The sequence below is a fragment of the Excalfactoria chinensis genome, chromosome 1 (assembly GCF_039878825.1).
Source record: "Excalfactoria chinensis isolate bCotChi1 chromosome 1, bCotChi1.hap2, whole genome shotgun sequence".
NCBI classification, from domain to species: Eukaryota; Metazoa; Chordata; class Aves; order Galliformes; family Phasianidae; genus Excalfactoria; species Excalfactoria chinensis.
Window position 1 is genome coordinate 124,211,202 of NC_092825.1, and position 20,701 is coordinate 124,231,902.

The window sequence follows — 20,701 nt, forward strand, 5'->3', positions numbered from 1 at the left end:
TCTTGAATGGACTAGATGATGGCATCTAACCAGAAACCTACCTAGTTTCAGAAGTTCGGCTTTAGATGTCTGGCTACTACAGTGGGACCCATGGCATGAGAGAGGCTTCACATCTTTGCACAGAGTACAAGGGAATTGCATGTACACAATATCCCCCAGTTAACATTCCTTATCCGGTGCATATTTAATGTGAAATGCATAATCACTCCAAGAACAGGGACCAAACCCAAGAGTTACCCTTCCCATGTAAGTGGAGCTTAATGCGTTCAGACTCAGGATCATTTACCCCATGCTTTTAGTTTCTTCTCTTTAACTTCTAAGCAGACAGGTAAAGTAATGCACAGAGACATAAATCAGATTGTAAGATACAAATCAATACTTATTATGGAGTGCTCCTTACATTCATCACGCCTTCTCAGAAACTACTTAGCTAAAACTTATATTTTATTGCTGATCCCAGCAAAGCCAACGAATTCCATATAACATCTTCTTATGTTCCCTCTTGAACCAGTGGTGTTATTGGTTTGACTGTTTCAGAATAACGGTAACAAAAACTGAGAGGAAAGAAAATCTTTTCTCTAGTCAAAAGATACCAAATTTGTTCCACAAATCAAATGTATTTTAGTTGAAAAAAAAAGCTCAAAAGTATAGAAATGAGCTTCAGATCTTCAATTTTTCCCTTTTCTAGCTGAACCCCATGTGTTTAAACCATTAAAATATCCAAAAACTCAGAGATAAACCATTTCATTTTACATTGCATTTGACTTCAATGTGCTTTTTTTAGCTCAGCTTACCCAAAATAATAAAATAATGGAATTGGATAATGTTCATTTGAATCAAGTACAATTTTTTTCCCCTGAAAATTATTCATATAACTCTATCAGAGCTATATTGTTGTATTGTGCTTTGCACAAACAAACAAACAAACAAACACCCAAAAAACAGTGTCTGTGTCTTTCTGTTTTTATTTCTCTGCAACATCACAGATCTATATTCTGTCTTTCTCTCTCTTTTTAGGAACGCAGTTGAAGAAAACAAAAAACTGTATGCAATTTACGATACAAGGTGAGTAACAAAAAGTGCTTTAAAAATGTCATTATTACCCGTTAATGGAATGTTAACCCTTTAAAGCATTGCCAAATATTGTTAAAATGTATTTTAAAATGTTTTGGTTTTGTTTTTGTTTTTTAATATTTATAACAAAAGGCTTTAAAATAGTAAATATTTTATATTCTTGTGCACAAAATTCCATTTCTACCTAATTTCTGCCTGCAGCCAGGCCTGTGGCTCCCAGTATCAGAAAGATGGGGAGCTGTTAGAGAGGGTCCAGGGGAGGGCCACAAAGATGATCTGAGGGCTGGAGCACCTCCCCCAAAGAAGACAGGCTGAGGGAGCTGGGCTTGTTCAGCCTGGAGAAGAGAAGACTGCAGGGTGACCTCACTGCAGCCTTCAGTACCTGAAGGGAGCCTATACACAGGAGGGGAGTCAACTATTTACAAGGGTAGATAACAGCAGAACAAGGTGAAATGGTTTTAAGTTGAAGGCAGGAAGATTTAGGCTGGATATCAGGGGCAAGTTCTTTACTATGAGAGTGTTGAGGTGCTGGCACAGGCTTCCCAGAGAAGTTGTAGATGCCCCGTCCCTGAAGGTGTTCAAGGCCAGGTTGGATGCGGCCCTGGGTAGTCTGGTCTAGTGTTAAATATAGAGATTGGTGGTCCTGCCTGCAGCAGGGTGGTTGGAGCTTCATAATCCTTGAGGTTCCTTCCAACCCAAGCCATTCTATGATTCTGTGATTCTATGATTCTGTGTTTCTAATAATGCTCCCTTTCTACATGGAGAGGTTAACCTTGGTAATTAGAGACTATGATGGAGAAATGTACTTACACCACCACCTTAATTTACATGTTATTCCACAGATGGAATGTGGCTCATGATCCTACTGTGTGCATTATGAGCTTAACTGAGGCTGCTTCTGATCCCAGTGCTTTGGGACTGAGAGGCGCCTCACTGGCACAGCCTGGAGAGGAAGGGGTGCATTTAAATGGGGACGAGGCGCTGCCACAAGCACAGTGCTGTGCCTTGACAGAGCATGGCCAAGGATGCGGCCTCCACATAAACACACCTCCACACTTTGCACTCTGAAGCATTTCCTTTACCCTTCTTAGCATTAGTGAAAGCAAACAAACAGCAAACTGCTTAGAGGAGAGGAGCGAGACATACATCAGACTTTCACTTTATTCAGCCCATAGCTTCTTTGCTATCCTGTGTTATCACTTCCAGAACTCTTCCTAATCTTAGCAAATCGGGATTGATGCCAAATCATTTCATTGCACTTCCTTCTCCCTGCTTATCCTGTTTTATGTGGGAGCATTTGCATGCATAAATGCCTTTTTCTTTTTTTCTTTTTCCCCAGTGTTTCTTCGTTGTCTTCCAGATATTCCACTGTTAAAATCCAATGGGAATTGAACTGGGTGCAAGTGTCGAGGACTCACATTTCTTACTCTTTTAGCCAGTCCTAAGTCTTTTAACCAGTCCTTATACAGATGCATCAGCTTGAATCCTGGCTTGATGTTCCTTTTAAATACACATGATCCTAGATACAAGCAATATACAGCTCACACTGATCTCCCTTATCTGCACAAGAAGGCTTGGGTTTTGACTTGGAAATTTGGCCGCTGTCGTGTAAAAATAAATAAATATATGCATAAGCAATACTTACAGCAAATTAACTTCATAATGTTATTGACTAAAAATGTAAACACAAATAACTGGGCTATAACATTCTCTTTAATCCAGTATTAAAGAAAAAAAGAAACGAAGATAACTGCTGCATATATATATATTTTAAGAGTAATGTGCATCTGACAAAGGGGATTTAGTTGAAAATATGCAAGTAGAAATACTTAAGGGAGTCCTATATAAAATAAAATAACTCAGAGGGAAAAAAACCAACACACAAAACTCAGTTACTGCTGTTTTTCTAAACACAGGCTGTGTTTTCATCAGAACAGAGACTTAAAGAATAGTACTTCTAAAACATCAAGGCTTCTCTAATGTATGTGTGTTATTTTGGTGCAAAATCATTAATCTTTATGATGAAAAAATCTCAGTCATAAAGAGCCTTGATTATTTCTTCCTCTGCCAAAGTGTCAATGGGTTTTTATTTTGATGTGTCTGATTCATAATGTGCATAATCCAGAGATTTTGCCTCCAAAGGAATGGAACAGATATTTATTCCTTCAGATTATTTTTTCTGATAATGCAAATTTTCATTCCATTTTCTTGAATATGAAGAAGAATAACCGCTTGAAAATTAAACAGCATCTCAAAACAGTGTGGGTCAAGCCTCTTATTAAGGGCAGATTTTAGTCCCCGTTACTCATATTGATTAATATCTCTCTCTTGTGTGGCCCACTGAAACACTAAGATCTCTACCACCTCAGAAATGTTGAGATAACAACATAAATATTTCAGTATAATTAAATGAAACGAGCAAACTATACAGCCAAAGCAAATGGATTCTTATAACACTGCTTGCAGTCAGAAAAGGTGACAATGAGTGTAATCTCGGTGTAAACTCAACATCACCAAATACACTTTCTGATAACCACAGAGTACATTATAAGGTAGATAAATATAATACGGTTTTCTTCATGCAGTGTACCCAATGATCATGCATCATTGCTCCAACAGGCAGAGCACAGCATATGAAACTGTCCAAGCGCAGAGCATTCCCTCAGCTCTGATGCTGAGCATCCACTGCCCAGCATTCTGCTGTCACTCCTGTCTTCTGCTTCTGCTGAGATGCTGAGAGGAAAATAAGAAAGTTGAGCTTTCTGCAAAGAAAAAAACAAACAAATAAACGAACAAAAAAACCCCACTATGTTTCTATTGAAGAGTGTTTTGGCAAAAATGGCCATCAACTTCCAGTTAAATAAAGAAAGAAGTCAGGCTTAAGGAAAAAAAAGACTTGAAAATTTTCATGTGGATTTTTTTTTTTCCCAGCCTGTTTTATTAATTACACCTTCTCAGCAGGTTAAACCAGCAGGCTATTAAAATTGCTGCAAGGCAGAATAGGTAAGCAGCAGCGTGAGTCTCAGCCTAGTAAGATTAATGTCCTGTTTTCCTCAAAAGACACCACTTCAGCTGTAGCGACAATTCTTCCTACATTTTTTTAGTTTCTGCCTGTCTCTGTTTTGTGTCTCTGAACCCTCTGTGATTGCAGTTTGCTTCAGGATAAGACTGGATCTTTGTCAACATCAGTTAAATGACAGAGGAGCCAGGGAGGAAAATGAAAAAGAAAATGTTCTGATAAGTGATTCTGACCTCAGTGTGTACGTTGGGTTATGTTCATTTTGTCAGGTAAAGCCTCAGTACCACTTTCCAGTGTAAGAGCTCGGTGATGTATTGTGTGCTGTGATCAAATCCGTCTTCCCTGATTCTCAGGCCAGACTCTCTCCTACTGGAGAAAGTCTCTTTCTGGTGACTGATAGCAGTAGTCCCGCCAATGCATTAGCTGAATGCAGACCTCTCTCCTTCTCTGAGCCTTCCTGTCATTGCCCCCTCTTCTCTACCTCCACTGATACTGACAGGGATGGAGAAAGCTGGAAGTTATTCCAGAACGTTGAGTGGCTCCACATTCCTCTCTCACTGCCTTCACCAATTTCTACTAAGGCTGAGTGTCCCTTGTTCTACCTTCTTCTGAAAGGAGATGATGGGTGCATCCACATTGCATTTCAGAGCAAATCAGGGCTACGCCTGTGAAGTGAATCATTTGATCATTCCCACTCACTGTGCTTTGGTTCATTTCACACAGCAGTCCCAGGATACATAAACTGGGTTTCTTTTCTATGAAACTATGGTAGAAAATACACCCCAGCAGCACAATGAATGCGGTCTAACTGCTAATGAGCATTTAGGCTTTTTGTCTAAGAAAGCACATCCAAAATGTGTATGGTGCAAATGTCAGGTCCTCAGCAACAGCTGTTCTGCTCTACAAAGCAGCCTCAGTTGTTGCTAATGCCAACAGAGCCAATGAACATACTGCGGCCCTTCTTACCCCGAGGACTTCTGTCATGTCTGGAGGTGGCAGGTGTGTTCTTCCACATTCATCTGCATCAGCCCAGGGGAACTTTTTTTGTTCCTCTGCACATAATGCTTGCCTTTGAAGAGTAGATATCCATTCTTGAAGTGGCCTTTACCAATATTGGCAGTAAGGTATGGAAGAAAACAGTATTGTTTTGCTTGCCTTACTGATCAAATTTGTACTGGGAACAAAGATCTTAATCATTCACTGGCCCAGCCGTGTAGTAGAAACCATTTTGAATTCCAGTTCTTGAACCACAACATTCAGTCTCATCTTTTACAGGAGTAGTTTGGTTGGGATGGAAAGACTGTATGTAGGAAAAAGAGAGTGAGAGAGAAGAAGGATTGGGGCACCCACGGGAAGCAAATAGGTTCTTTCTATTCCTTGTGCCACTGAAAGTTGATTGATTTTATCAAGTAATTAATTCATTAATTCCTTAATTATTTATGAAGGAACAATTCTCTGTAGTTAAGGATCAAACCAGTTGGCCGCAAGGTCAACTCCTTCCCTCTCTCATCTATTAAACTACATGCTGAAAAGTAGAACATCTCAAACAGCAATGAAAGCAATACCCTGGTGTCCTGCAGCCTGGGCTGACCTCAGGAGACACAGTCTCAGAACCTGTGTGCTCTAAGTGCTTTGTTTTACTTAAGAAAGTGCCCAGGCTGCTTTTTGCTGAGTTTAGAAACAACCTGCTTGCTTTTTAAAAAGTCAAGTTTAGGAGTAAGTATCCAGAGTAAAGGTGGCAAATTTTGGGGCAGGACATGGAGTCTATCTGTGTCCCTTTTTTTTTCCTATTGACCACATTAAACAGCTCCCCAAAGTCTTTGCTTTCAACATTTCCTTAAATACTCAGAGCTTTTATGAGCCTGACTTCCAGACTGGTGCTGCAGAAACTGTGTTCTGAGTCTTTGCTATGCACAAAACACAAAGTGCCATTTTCACAGTAAATGTCACATATACTGAGAAGTCAAGATGATTTTTACCTTTCATGAAATTCATTGTATATTTCTCATTTCCAGTCTTTCAGTTTCTGCTTAGCCTAAGTGAATTCAGTGTCCCAAAGAACAAATGCTGCACAGCCCCCCAGCTATTTCCATGTCCCATTGGCTCCAACCTGGGTTATCTTTACATTACAGGCAATTATGGGGAAATGGTTGCTCTGAAAACTCAGGAAGACAAATACTTAAATGAAGTGATAAAATATGTCAGACTCTACAGCACTGTTGATTCATTCTTACCTAGGATATGTTTTCAAAGCACCAGAATAGAGCATTAATCAAAGTAGCATTCTCTAAAACATTGTATTTCCATTACAAAATTGACAACCTAGTTAAGAAAAGTTATTAGTGTTTAAATACATTTTTTAATCACATTAAATTCTTCATAAGAAATACTAATTCTTAATAGAAGAGAGTTAATACTCTGAATTTGTTGGGAAGACACAAAAAGCTGTCCATGCTTTCTTACCCTTATACAAAAACATCATTCCTCAAACGTCCATCCTTTTGTGAAATGAGGCACAGGCACAGCTGCCCAGAGAAGCTACGGTGCCTCATCTCTGGAGGTGTTCAAGACCAGTTTGGATGGGGCCCTGGAGAGCCTGAGCTTGGCGGGCATTGAGGTCCCTTCCAATCCAAGCCATTCTATGATTTTCCAGTAGTTTTGCTATGGGTTGTAGAAAGGTGGTAAGAAAAGTGCAAAACCAGGCATTGCTTTCCAACCCTTTGCCTTGTGAAATGTGCACTGGCATAGACTGGTGGCCACCAGTTGCAGCATGACCAGCACAAGAAGCTAGCTTGTGCTTATGCTTTTGGCAAGGCATGATGAAGAGAGCTCTGAATTGGCATTGACAAAGAGCTGTCTCTAGAGCCAAAGGCGATATAGCCAAGTCAGCATGCTTCTGTTTCCATGCCAATTAGTCCTGCTGAAAGGACTCATTAACCTGGAAGGAGGTTAACAATAATAACAACTGTGCTGTCTGCAACCCAATCAATATTTTATACAATGCGAAAGCCCCCAGAAGCTCACAGCAGAGAGCCCACAGGCTCTAGAGCAGTTTTCCTTCATCATAGAATCATAGAATAACCCAGGTTGCATGGGACTCACATGGATCATCAAGTCCAACCCCTGGTTCCACACAGTACCACCCAAGACCCAAACCCTGTGTCTGAGAGCAGTGCCCAAACACACCTTGAACTCTTCCCGGGGTAGCCTATTCCATGCCCACAGCCTTCTAGTGAAGAACCTTTTTCTGATATCCAACCTGAAATCATCAACCCAGGCTGCACGTTCTTTGAGGCCAGTGGAGATTTTACCATCAGTAGATAGCACAGCTAGAATACAATGATGGAAGTGCCTTGTGGCAAGATCTAGGCACCCACACATGCGCACCCAAGCATAGCTGGGGACCCTCTTCTCCCAGTATCCACTTCCCGGCCTAGCTCTCTGCCCTGGGACAAACTGAGGGACAGATGGGGGCAGTCACCCCGATGCAGCTGCCAGCGAGGCAACACAGTGAGGGGAGCGGGACCAGAGGCCGCCGGACACCCGCAGCCTCAGGGGCCATGCGAGCCCCGAGGAAGCACGCGGGGAGCCGCCGCTCCAGCTGATGCCGGTCCTCGGCCCCACCGAGCCCCTCTCCCCCCCTCCCGGCCAGCGGGGAGGCGGGCAGGCGGCCGGTCACCGGCGGAGGGAGGCTTCCTCCGGGATTCGGCGGCGGCCGGCCGCGGGGTGGGCGCAGCCGGGTGCGCGGGCGGTTGCCGCGGCTGCGGCGTTGGGGCGGGGGTGGGGGCTCTTTTTTTTGGGGGGGGGGGGAGGCGGGGGGGGCAGGGCGGGGTGGGGGGAGAACGGGGACTGTCGCCTCCGCCTCTTCCTCAGCGGCAGCCAGGGCAGCCGGATCGCGGCGGCAGCAGCAGCTGCTGCTGCTGCTGCGCGGAGAGAGCCCGGGGCGGAGGGATGTGGGGCTTTGGGGGAGGCAGGATCTTCGGGATCTTCTCCGCTCCCGTCCTGGTGGCCGTGGTGTGCTGCGCCCAGAGGTAGGAGCCGGCGTGCCGAGCCGGGAACCGCGCTGATGGCTCTGCCCCCCTCCCCGCTCCCCAACCTTCTTCTGCCTCCCCCGTTTCTCTCGCCCCCACAGTGTGAACGATCCCGGCAACATGTCCTTCGTGAAGGAAACGGTGGATAAATTGCTGAAGGGCTACGACATCCGCCTCCGCCCGGATTTCGGAGGTGAGTGCCCGTTCCCCCTGCCCCGGGGCTGCCTCCCGCCGGCCCCGCCGCGCTGACACCGCGCTGTGCCCGCAGGTCCGCCCGTCTGCGTGGGGATGAACATCGACATCGCCAGCATCGACATGGTCTCCGAAGTCAACATGGTGAGTAGAGGAGCTCCCTCGCTGCGTGCTGCAAACTTTGCTTTCCCGTTCGGCGTCGCTTCTCGCCCCCGGCTGCTCGGGAGGAGGCGGAGAGCAGCACGGGTTGCTCTGCGCGGGAGGAGGGAGCGCGGTTCTGGGGTCTGGAGCGGGCGCGGCCGCGGGGGTTCTCCGGAGATATGAGGGAACCCTCGGCTTCTCCGAGCGGCCGTGGAGGGGCTGCCGGGCTCAGCGGGGGCTGGTGCGTGATGCAGTTCGGCCCCAGTCGGTGCAGTTTGGTAGTTTGGCGATAGGAGATGGAATTGCTGTGGTGTTGTTTGTTTTGTTTGTTTGTTTGTTTGTCCTGATTTTGAACGGGAGATGGATTTTTTCTGTGTGTTTCTGAGCGAATCCCTCGTTCTCCTCAATTTGGTTGTTCTTTCTAGCTTTGCTTTTGCGATCCTGCAGCACAAGTAGTTATATTTACGGCGCTGAAATCATTCTGTGCATTTAAAACCAGAGCTCTGTCTCAGTAAATAGGACGCTAACATCAGCTCTACCTCACTGCTCTGTTGCAGCGTTACGAGCTTACAGAGCGCAGCTTCATGTACATGCTGCACATTTTCTTTAATTCTGCCCCTACCTTCACCTGCCGTCCCCAAAATTCAGAGATGATAAAAACTTTTTGCTGTGCTCTGGATCTTGCACAAATGGCTCTCGCTGACACTCGGTACCTGCTTACAGTCATAGTGCCACCGGCAGCTGCCCTTCTCTTCACCCAGAAAGGGTGAACGGGGCACTTCACATCCGTAAGAGTTTGCTTTGTGTTTCCTGCAAATTCAGGCAGTAGAGACCTCATCTATTCCATGGAATGTTCTGTACCTGTCGCACTGCTCCTCAAAGAACTGAAAGTGGAATCTTTGAAGAGTAATTCTGAGTTCTGTATTCACTCTCCTTACCACCACCTTCCCCACCTTTGGCTGTGCTCTGTACTTCACGAAGCAGCGCAGTGGGAATTGAATTTGTATGTAATACTGTCTGTGTGTGAAGTGCCACATCAGCAGTAAATATCAGAAAGAGACCAAAGCTGGAAAGAAAACTATGGGATATATGGAGCCTTTTTGTTGTTGTTGTCTTCTTCTAGTTTTGGGAAAGCCTATTAGATTTAAATAATTACTCACCCAATCCACTATAGCAGGGCGATGAGGAAGAGTAAATAAATACATTGCTTGTTTTGATGCTAGCCTGGGTACTCAGATCTTACAGGAGGCCAGAGTGCCTCGGCTATGGTTGCCCTCTGGTTTTCCTGGGCAGGTGAGCCAGCACCTTGATTCCTTTAGTTCTTGCTGGGCCACAAGTCCATGCCCACTGCTTCCCAGAGCCAGAGCTTTATGGAAGTGAAGAATGTTTTTTGAGGGTTTGTTTGTTGTTTGGTTTTTTTTTGGTGTTTTCTCATGGAGCAACATAAGGTCTGAAAAATGGTGACACTGATGTGGCAAACAAGTATCAGTTTCTATAAAGGAAGTGCTGAAGTGTGGTCCTTACAAAAGTGGTGTCAGTTCACTTGAGAAAAAAGAATGAACTTCAGAAAGGGCTTCTAATCGGTGAGCACTGTATTGCGGTGGGATTTGCAGTTGGTCCTCTCTCTTTTGCCTTGGAAAGGAGTCTTCTCTGAGTAAGCCCAGCTGCATTCCAGCACTGCCCGAGTTGCCTTGTTTCGGTTACTCAAGTAACTTTATACTCATCTGCAAAGTTTCTGGTGTAAATATTGAGGAAACAGTAAATGAGGAAGAAAAGAAGCAGCTTTTCAAAATTACAAAGTGTACCACCTCAGGTAGTGTTTCAGAAGGAAAGAAAAGGCACAATTAGTTTGAAGACCTGAGGCATCTCTGCGCAACTTCACACTTGTTACCAGCCAAACTTTTAATTTTTGATGTATTCATCCATTTAATGCCAAGCAGATATTGTTAGCATTGACCTTTTGCCTCACTAGCTATTGACATCTCTGACACAAATTTCTATCTCTGAACCATGTTAGTATGGACATTAATGCCTTTGATTTAACTCTAGACATTGGCGTAACCTTTTATAAATTAGCCCATTAAAATTCTTATCTATGTTAAAAATAACATAACCAGGGAATTAATATTCTTCAATTTTACGAATCTAAATAAAAAGTTATTACAGCAAGTTCTATTATACTGCCTTCTAGGCAGCCTGTAATGTAGCTTTTGGTGATACGTTGACAATCCTTTGTAACAAGAATTATAGTTTATGTCATACACTTTTCTATTCTTACTCAAATTGCAGCCTTCTTCCTCAGTGCATCCTCAGTTATGAGGCATTCTTTGGACTTTCCAGTGTTTCTGAAATGTGTGTGGCTTTGATTCTTCTTTGGAAAGTCATTAAAAGTCCTTCACCATCTGTAAGTTGAGATTAGCTGTAGCTGTTTTTGGAAGAGAGGTACTGAATAGTGATGCGCTTCTTCCTTAGGTTACATAGGAAAGTTAAGATTTTTCTTTACTTTTGATGTTACCATGCTAAGCCGGATCAAGAGAACTGATGCAAATGTCAGGACCGTGCAGCATCAGATTGTTTTTCTGAGAAGTTTTAAATCAGAAGTTCCTATTTCATCTCATAACATCTTGAAGGCATTGGGTAGCATTACTGAAATTGTCACTCTGATGTACTATTTACATCATACCGAGAACTCAAAATATCTGTGAAGTAAAAATAATACGCCTTCATGTTTGTACTTTAAGTTGCATGTATGGTAACAGCAATGGATTAATGAAGTTGAATTGCAAAGTGCATTTTCCAAGGAAGAGCTGCAGTCTGCTAATGAGCTGTGCGCACATGAATGCACATGAGTGCTTTACTTCCTCGCTGTACTTGTGAATGCCTTCACATGATTATTTGACTGTTCCACAAACTTTGCTTCTAATTGGGTACTTAACCACTGTTATTTTGTGCACCTCTATAATAACTGCATTTAAAACTGCTGCAAGAGTATGTAAAATGTATGCTAATACGCATCTCCACATATAATACTAATTGATAATATTAGAGATAATACTGGGAAAACACTGCAAAACCTTTTCAAAAGAGTACTGAAGACCGCAGATAACAATAGTTTAGCTTTGTAATTAATCATTTTGTATGATTTTTGTTGCTCATGTTTTGTACATTCTGTATTTTGGAGGTATGCTTTGCTTAGATGGTGCAAACTGAAACAAAGAGTTCTGCTTTTTAGCGATCTGTCAGCCTCTTTCCTAATGGACAGAATCCACAATTACTGAATTTTCACAGTCTGATTTTTTTGTTCAACGTTTGGCCTATGAATCAAGTGTTTTATTTCCAGACATATAATTTCCAAGCATCCAAAGACTCCTGTAGCATTTTGTCCTTAAGAAGTTAAATAATCAATACATTGATTCTCCAGACAACTCCCTCTTTAAACTCATCATTGCAGCTGGAAGAATGAGGTGCTGTGCTTTCATTTTCCATCATTTGAGGATGTGGTTTATAGTCTGTGGGAGAGAAATCTGTAGAGTGTATAGAGAAAACAAGGGGATCCATGCAAAAATAAACTTTTTTCTCCTTGGAGATCATGTTTTACAGAGAATAGTTTGATCTCTTGTAAGCAAGGAATCTTACGCCGTTGCTTTCTAAACTGCTCTCTACATTCTCTTTGTGCTTACAGGGACTTATGAGCTGTTGATCCAGGGTTTTTGAAAGGCTCTAATTTCAATAAAATTAAACCAGGAAAACCCAGGAGGCGTCACAGGCTATATAGTCATCCTGCTGTTCTTGAGAATACTGTACTAAGAAAATTAGTTTGACATAAAGTCAGACCATAAAGCTTATGAGCTGTTGTTTCTGAAAAAGATGTAATCTGTTCTATGCTAACACCGTATTTTATTTTTTTTTTTCCTTTTATTTTTGCATATGTTCCAATATAAAACTTCGGGTATGCATATGGACTCCATTGAGTGCCTGCTGACTTTTTCAATGCGATTTTGACATCTTACTGACAAACTGTGTTTTAGTTGCTGCTGTGAGGTCAACCAAAGTTATTACTGGCGTAGGACAAGCTTTGTCTACTTTCCTTGGGTGGCATTAGGAATTATTCTGAGGTAAATTAATTCATACCTCACCTAAAGTACTGGGGACACAGGACGTTCGTGCTTCCACTGACGAGATTTGTCTTGTCGTACTTTAGATGCCTGAGAAATGGGATATGATTCAGTTCATGTACATTGAAATGCATGCAATTAGATATTAAGTCTTATCAATGCAGCTTGGAGAGTCCAGAAGACTATTTAGTTTAAGTAAGGATGACATTTAAATAGCACTTGTTAGGTGCCCCAAAGTATCCCTTTTGGACTTCAACTGTCTCTTCCAAAGGGTACTCTTATAGATGTTAGGTTGTGCTTGCCAGTGCTATGCAGGTGTTTTACATAATTCAGGTTATCCAAAACAGCAATAGACACTCATATTTAGGTAAGTTAATTCTCTTATACTAGGAAATTCCAGCCCTTAGGCTGGACACCTCAATTTTATCATCCAGGTTTGCTCAAGACTCAGGAGGCAAAGACAAACACTAAATCTTTGGACAACTGCAGTGCTAGGCGCTGGGAAACGTAAACTCTGTTTTCTGTCACAAATGTAACCCATGTTTCCTGCCATAAACATGTACTTTCTAAGTGCTTTGCCAATGGAATGTGAGAGTTACCTCCTGTGAGAGATAATGATTGTGACATATTTTGTTTTGAAGATTCAGATGCAGAAATGAACTGGGTTGCAATAATGGAGTGATTACATAATCATTGTTATTACAAATTTTCTAGCTACATGAAAAGTCATGTATGTAATACTTGTAACAAATCACAAAAGTATAAAATAGAACATGCAATTGTATATACTTTTGAAAATTTGCTTTTTGGTGTAGATAGGGAGATGACTGGATCACACTGTATAGATATGGTATATCATATATACCTATTGTTTTGGCATGCATATATCTAAGTTTGTCTTTGAGAGATAATACATGAAAAACAAGAAAAAGAAGGAAAAAAATCTGTCCAAACAGGGAAGTGTCATCTGAGGCCATCATAGCCCTGCAAAGAGCAGTGTCATTCTGCTGGTGATGACCCAGCATCCAACGAGGCAGATAGGAGACAGCAGCAAATGGTGCAGCTGGTAAAGGACCATCTATCTCAGCAGGTTACCTGCCTGTTGGTTGCCAGTTGGCAACAAGAGCATTCTTCTTTCTAATCTTCTGTCTTGGCTGGATCCATTTTGCTTTTTCAGGAGTGTCCATGGACTTGCCCAGCTGGCTTCTGCATCTCTCCACTCCTGTGATGTTTCCAGCCCCTACTGAGAGGGAGAGGGTCGTGCTTGTAGAGCAATAGAAGTGTAACTCTTGTTTGGCCAGGGGTCTCGATGATAAGCTTTATTCACAGAGGAAAGTGGCTGCTGTGGTATACAGAGATCTGGCTGTGAAGGCAAGAAATGGCTGCTTTTGGAAAGACAAAGAGGTAGTTCATGTTGCTGGAGGCTGGCAAGGTCTTCTTAGAATCTAAATCCAGCTGCCAGTGTCGAATCATCTTGACCTGGATGATGATGAAATAGATGCAATCTGTGATGACATCAACCTGGAATACATGCAGACATTTTGGGGGACAGAAAGAGAATTCAAAAGGATTTTTACTAAAAAAAGGGAATGTCTCTAAATAAAGAAGGTATTAGTTGAGGCAAGCAAGTGCTAGATTTTGTAATAAAAGAATCCAGTTCTTAAAATGAGAAAGAACTGGCCAGGCTGCAAGACAGAAAAAAAAGGTAGAGACTGTGCTGGATCAGAATCTAAAGTAAGTGGAGAAAGTGAATCCAAGTTGCTAGTGAAACAGCACTGAAAAAAGATGCCTCTTACTCTCAGACATATGAATAGGAGTATCGTTCAGAAGATATCATTGACTATTAGTTAAGTTGGAGCAAAAATACTCTGTCCAGAATTGTTGCACTGGCTTTCAGTGAGATATAACAGGAGGCGTAAGAGAGAAAAAAGAAATGTTTTTGATTAAAGTAATTAGAAAACAATATATTTCTGGCAATGTTGAAAAGTGAGTTTGTTTAGTACTGAAAAAAGGATGGAGAGAGGACATACATTTCTTAGTATGCAGGAAGCTAGTGGTGGGAGAATGGTGTCCAATTGCTCCTTGGAACTAATAGGAGTATAGCCTAAATATATTTCAGATTAATTCTCATCTGGCTGCATTTGTTGTACCATCTTCTTTGTTGTAGGTCTTTAAGAAGAGAGTAGAAAAATTCCTCTTCAATGCTCCTGTCTCTGGAAAGGCTGGCATAGCTGATAGTTTGAGATCTTTTCCAGAGCTGTTTCTGTAACTGAGCTCTGGTTTAATTACTTCTGTCACAGTGGGCAACATTGAGATGCACACGCAAGCTTGTCTTTATGTAGTTTCAGATACCCTTGCTGATGCTCAAGAAGATCTGGAGTCTCCCACAGGTCCCTTGTAATATATGCCACTGCTGCAAGGGTGTGTCAGGCCAATGAGGTGTCATTAGTTACCGGTGTGTGCATAGCTTCATCATGTTCTCAGTATCCTTGCACTGATGGCAGCAGGTGTTGAATGTATGTCCTTTAAAATATACAGGGCATTCTAGATGTATACCCACTACATCTAACTTTTTTTTTTTTCCCATTCCTGTGAAGACAGAAGATTGGAGAGAAGGGAAAAAGCAGTATTTATATGAAGATTTCTATTCATGCACTGAGTGCTTATCCAAATAATTTATTGACAGTAGTTGTACCGAAAGCTCAGCAGAGGCACAAAGGCACTTCAGACAACCTCATGCTTAACAGAAGGTGCAAACATAAGACCACCCATGACCACAGGTCCATCTCGCCAAGTATTCCAACTGTTATACTGACTGATAAGGGACGCATGGAAGAAGAAAATAATCATATGTTAATCTTCTCTGTAACATGATTTGTAACACGAGACTTCCTGAGTCAGAGAAAGCACCGCTTGTTTAAGTGCAACCAGAGAATTATGGTCATTTAATAACGATGCACTTTTCCCTACAATTTTTATTTAAGTAGAGATTTGATTATGCAATGAATTTTAACTCTACCTATCAAGTGCAATTTATTAATTTTGAAGGATAATAAAAACTTTTGGTGAAAGAGGTTGAGTAATGTTCAGTTACCATTAGAGGTTTTAACTTGTCCAGGACAAACTTTCTTGTTTCTCTCCTGTGACACACACTCATAAAAAAATAGCTGGAAGAGGAATCGTTTCAATAGGAGAGTTCATTTAAAATTTGTAATTGAATTTCACAGTTTCTTATAACTACAGAGATTGCAATGAAAGAAATCCCTAAGCCTAGGCATGCCTAATTCATTATTCACTATTATGGATTTGAACCAATAATTTTGGCAAAATAATTTGTTCTCTCAGCAGTTAGGAGCCGGTTACAGGTTGCTGTGATAATGTAACCTGCAATATGAATGTAATATTGCATACAGCAGAGAGGGGAGGTAAAACAGCTGTGCTGGGAGGTCTGCGGTTACGCTGTGTAATTGGCAGTTCAATAGCAGTTAATGACTTTTTTCTTTATACTAATAAGAATGTTGAATTTTCATTAGTTCATGGATGTGTCTCCATGGCACAACACAGCGTTCTGCAGAGATGCAGGGGTATGTCTGGTGCAGCTCGTACAGCTTCTGGAAGCTGTGAGGTTACATCAGTGCAGAGCAGAAGTGTCAGGGGGAGTGAGGTCCTTGAATAGGGCTTGTTTCACATGTCTTGGTAGGGATTATCCAGCAGCCATCAGGGGAGCAGAGGAAACAATGCTTTATTTTCTGAGGTGAAGGTGGAAGACATCTGGGGTGACCAGCCCTACAGAGGTGTCTATTTGGAAGATGGAGTAAGAGATGATAATAGGATGTCCAAGGATGGGTGCTCACTGTTTAGTTAATATTGAGTTGAGTTCCACCTCTTTCATGGATCTTTTCAAAGGTAAGTGAGAAAGTGTACCGAAGTGGTTCACGGCTGATTTTCAGCAGCACCAGGGAATCCTGCCAGCAAGTTAAAACTCAGGTAAAAATCTGTGTCTGATTCAAAGTACCAGCGGTAGTTCAGGTAAACTCTATGCAAGTCCTGAACTGAAATACATGTAGGACACGGAGAATAACCTTTAAAAGCAAGCTCAAATCCAAGTGATTAAAAACAGCTCATCCCTTGATCTCTTAATTGAGATGTAGGATAGTCCACTACCAGACTCTCCCAGTACTTAAAGGAAGAGCTTTATTCTGGAGTCACACATGGCTATGTAGTGATTGCATCAGGAATGCTTTAACATCCCCCACTTAGCTGCTTACTTATCCATCATGGGCTGAGCAGGTGAGCTTATCACTTTGGTTACATCTGATGTTGTAGGTGTAGTGCAGTTCATGTGCTGTGTGAGCCCTATTGGGCTGGGCCCTCCACTCTGTAGGACTGGGCTGGTGTAGAGCTATGTCCCCCTTATATTTTTTAGTGGGGAAATGAATCTGAAAGAGTAAGAAACCAAAATCTAATTAGGATAATAAACTGTAAACTAGTGGAAACTATTTTTCAGTTTAATCACAAGTTATTTTCTATGAAGTATTTTGTATGAAGATGGTCTTGTCATGGTTTCTTTGCCACCATAGCTTTTAAAATGGACTTTTAAAAGTCCAAAATGAGACAAAATGCACATAAATTCTGAATTTTAAAAAGCATCAACTCAATATGAGAGACCTGAGTAATAAAGTAAGCCTTTTTCTTCATTAGTGATGTGAAAGATGAGCTTGAGCTGTTTCCTGTGCGATAACACAGTGACACAACTGTGTTTCTCTGTACCACTAGTGGCTTGCTTTAGCTTCTGACCTCGCTGGCTATTCAGGTAGTGACACACAACCTTTCTAAGCATTTTCTGAACATGTAAAATATGCTTTTCTCTTGGATAGCAGAAACATATCCCAAACCAATTGGCATTTTGCATAGCAAAATGTTTGCTGGACTTGCAGAATAGCTATGACCTCAGTTTCCATTCTGTAAGAATCCTATAAGCTACAGATCTGCTAGAGTCAGTGCTCTCCTTATAATTCCAAGAATGTCAAGACTTCAGTGCCTGAGGTCAGGCAGGCATTCATGATATGTTAAAACAGTAGCACAGTATTGGTATTCAGGTGTTTTCCCACCTGATACTTGGGTATCCTCCAAAGGTCAGGGCAGACTGGGTCCTTTCCCAGCTGGCAGCATGGATGCAGATACTTGTTCCCTGAATCAGTCAACTCATTTAGACAGAAGATGTGCAATACAGTGCCACTTCTCCTTTGGACCCTGGCTGACTTTGCTCCCTAGGGTACACGTATCCAGAAAGTGCAATTCATTTTGCATGGATGCAACAATCCAGTCATCCCATGAAGTCAAAGAGAAGCGACTCTGAAGGAAGTCATATCCTGTGTGTCTGGCAGTGTCTGTATCAGACAGTAACTCACTGTGAAGAGCTTGTACATTCCCATTCTTTGTACAGGTAGTGTGGCTTAGGCCAAATGTCTGTGTTACATTTCTGGAAGCCACCTCTGTGTCTTCTTGCTTCCATGCTGTCTGAGCTCTTTGTTTGTCCTCTGGAGTGTGTTCCTAAACATATGTGCGCAAATATACTCTGCGTGTTAGGAAACCATTGTCACAAACTTGTTTCTCAGGGATGATCTCTCCCTTGATTTTGCCTCTTTAGAGTAATTTTTGTTTGGTTAGTTGTTGTTGTTTATTTTCAGAGAATACGATGCATTCAGCTGCATAATGTGGCCAAAATGAGCAACAATAATGTGGAGGAGTTTGTGGCAGGATTGGAGCCAGCTACATTGGGCAGCTACCACACAATTAAAGTCCAATGGGCTGGATGAAAAGAGGGGTGACCAACAGGGTGAGGGCAGTGATTGTCCCCCTGCACTCTGCCATTGTGAGACCCCATCTGTGTCTGTGCCTGAGGCCTGGAGCACAAGAAGGATACAGAGCTTTTGGAGTGGGTCCAGAAGAGGGCTGTGAAGGTGATCAGAGGGCTTTCTCTTATGAAGAAAGGCTGAGGGAGTTGGGCTTGTTCAGTCAAGCAGAAAGAAGGCTCTGGGGAGACCTCATTGCAGTCTTCAAGTACTTGAAGGGAGTTTATAAGCAAGAGAGAGTCTGGCTTTTTACATGGGCATATAGGACAAGATGGAATGGCCTTAAACTAAAAAAAGAGGAGCTTTAGATTAGATGTTAGGCAGAAATTATTTCCTCAGAGGGCAGTGAGGTACTGGCACAGCTGCCCAGAGAAGCTGTGGTGCCTCATCCCTGGAAGTGCTCAGTGCAAGGCTGGATGGGGCCCTGAGCAGCTGAAGTTGGGGGGCAGCCCTGCCCATGGTGTAAGGTTGGAACTGGGTAATCTTTAAGATCCCTTCCAAATTAGCCATTTTGTGTTCACATCAGCTCAGGTAGATACAGGATTCCTGTGGAGGACTTCCAGAGTCCTAACTTCATTAATAGAGACTAAAGGAAATGCACAGACTGCATCAGGGGATGCAGGTGCAAGTTAGTGGCCTGGAAGAGGTGGATTGGGCCTTACCTGGGCTTTGTGTGGCAGAGAAGCAGATGCTTCTCTGGCATGGGCAATAATAAAGGCTTATGAGATGTGTTTTTTCAGCACCTGAGTGTTCATATGGTGAACAAGGATGATTAAGAGAAATCAATTTTGAAGAGGGAATATTTCATTTCCTTTTAATCAAGAAATGGTGTCTCCCTTGGCATTTCTTCCATCTTTTTTTTTCTTCCCCCCCCCCATAAAAATGGTTGAGCTACTTGGGGAATAGATTAGCAATTTAAAAAAGCTGATTAGCTACCTACTATTATTCTTCTTATAAAACATCCTCCCTAAATGGTCAGGAAAAAAAAAAAAAAAAAAAGAAAAAAATGGGCAGTGAATTAAAAAATGCATTTAAGAAAGTTGATCGGCTTATCTTTCCAGTAGACCCACTTTAGTCATATGCTCATATATTATTAACCTGACTGTAAAGTACTGCGTCAAGGTTGAAACTGTACATCTTTCCGGGCATACCCACTTGTGCTGTGAGGTGCCTTTGGAATTGCATGCAGATGCTGTAATTTGGAGAGGGAAGCCAGAAGTGTTCCTAAAGTATTCTTGTTATCCATTAATGACGTGTTTCTTTTTCTTTACATTAAAAAAGTTATCTTCAGTCCCTACCTTTTACTTACTCTTCCTAACAAAGTCTAGCCCTAACACTCATGATGCTGTCCCTTTCCTTAATTAGTCAAATTGAAAAGGATCTAATAGGTGATCTTGCCTTATATTTCTCTAATTATCCACAGGCAAAAATGTATCATGTCAAGTCACCTTCTGGCACAGAGGTTTATATATGTGAGAAGTGGCTGAAAAACGAACAAACAAAAAAAAAATTATTCTGCTCAGATTCCTTTGACTCCTGATAGTAACAGAACAGCTGTCTTGAAGACAGAAGTCATAGTCATTTATTACCACTTTTCTCTAAAATGCCCGGACTGATTTTTTGAATAGGTCAAGAATGTGATCAAATCTCAAGTGACTCCTGTACAGATCTTTTGCAGTTTTTCTTTCTCTTCCCTTCCAACTCTTGATTATCTGCAGCTATTGTGATTTAAAGCAGGAGGCTGCATTTTTATGGTTGTTACTTTTCTAGCTCTTTTCCTAAGGTGTTCAATCTGAAAACAAAAACAAAAACTGCTGTGGAAAAAACAGATCTCCCCCACTCCCTGGAAACACTGCTGAATTAAGCTAAATACAGATGTAGCATGCTATTTGCTGGCATGCAATTAGGAAGTCATTCTCAGCCTGACAATAGCTGATGCTTGCTACTGCACAGGATAATAATAAATGTGTTGTAAAATGCTTTTTTTTTTTTTTTTTTTTTTTTTTTGCAGTGCTATAAACTGATTATAACATTTACAGAATGATGTTGAACATCATCTGCGCACTGCTGTGTGGTATTGCTGAATTCCATGCATCTCTTTACACATCGATACATTATTGTAACCACCTTCGTGATAATGAAATCAAAGCAAACCTGAAACTAAATGTTACGATGAATCTATATGTAACAGCAGATCACTTCTGAGAAGTCCTATTAAAACACAGCAGTAATGCAGTAACAACGCTGAAGATTTAGAAGATGGATTTAGTTAAT

General features: G+C 41.9%; 1 protein-coding gene across 1 annotated transcript in view; it reads left to right on the plus strand.

Moving 5' to 3' along the window:
• Nucleotides 1-7,959: 7,959 nt before the first annotated feature.
• The window catches only part of GABRB3 (gamma-aminobutyric acid type A receptor subunit beta3), a 109,320-nt gene continuing 96,578 nt past the window's right edge, over nt 7,960-20,701 (plus strand). The window contains exons 1-3 of the mRNA XM_072335237.1: nt 7,960-8,124; nt 8,226-8,317; nt 8,393-8,460. Coding sequence (XP_072191338.1) covers nt 8,045-8,124; nt 8,226-8,317; nt 8,393-8,460 — 240 coding nt within the window. The 5' untranslated portion in view covers nt 7,960-8,044. The remainder of the gene's footprint in view (nt 8,125-8,225; nt 8,318-8,392; nt 8,461-20,701) is intronic.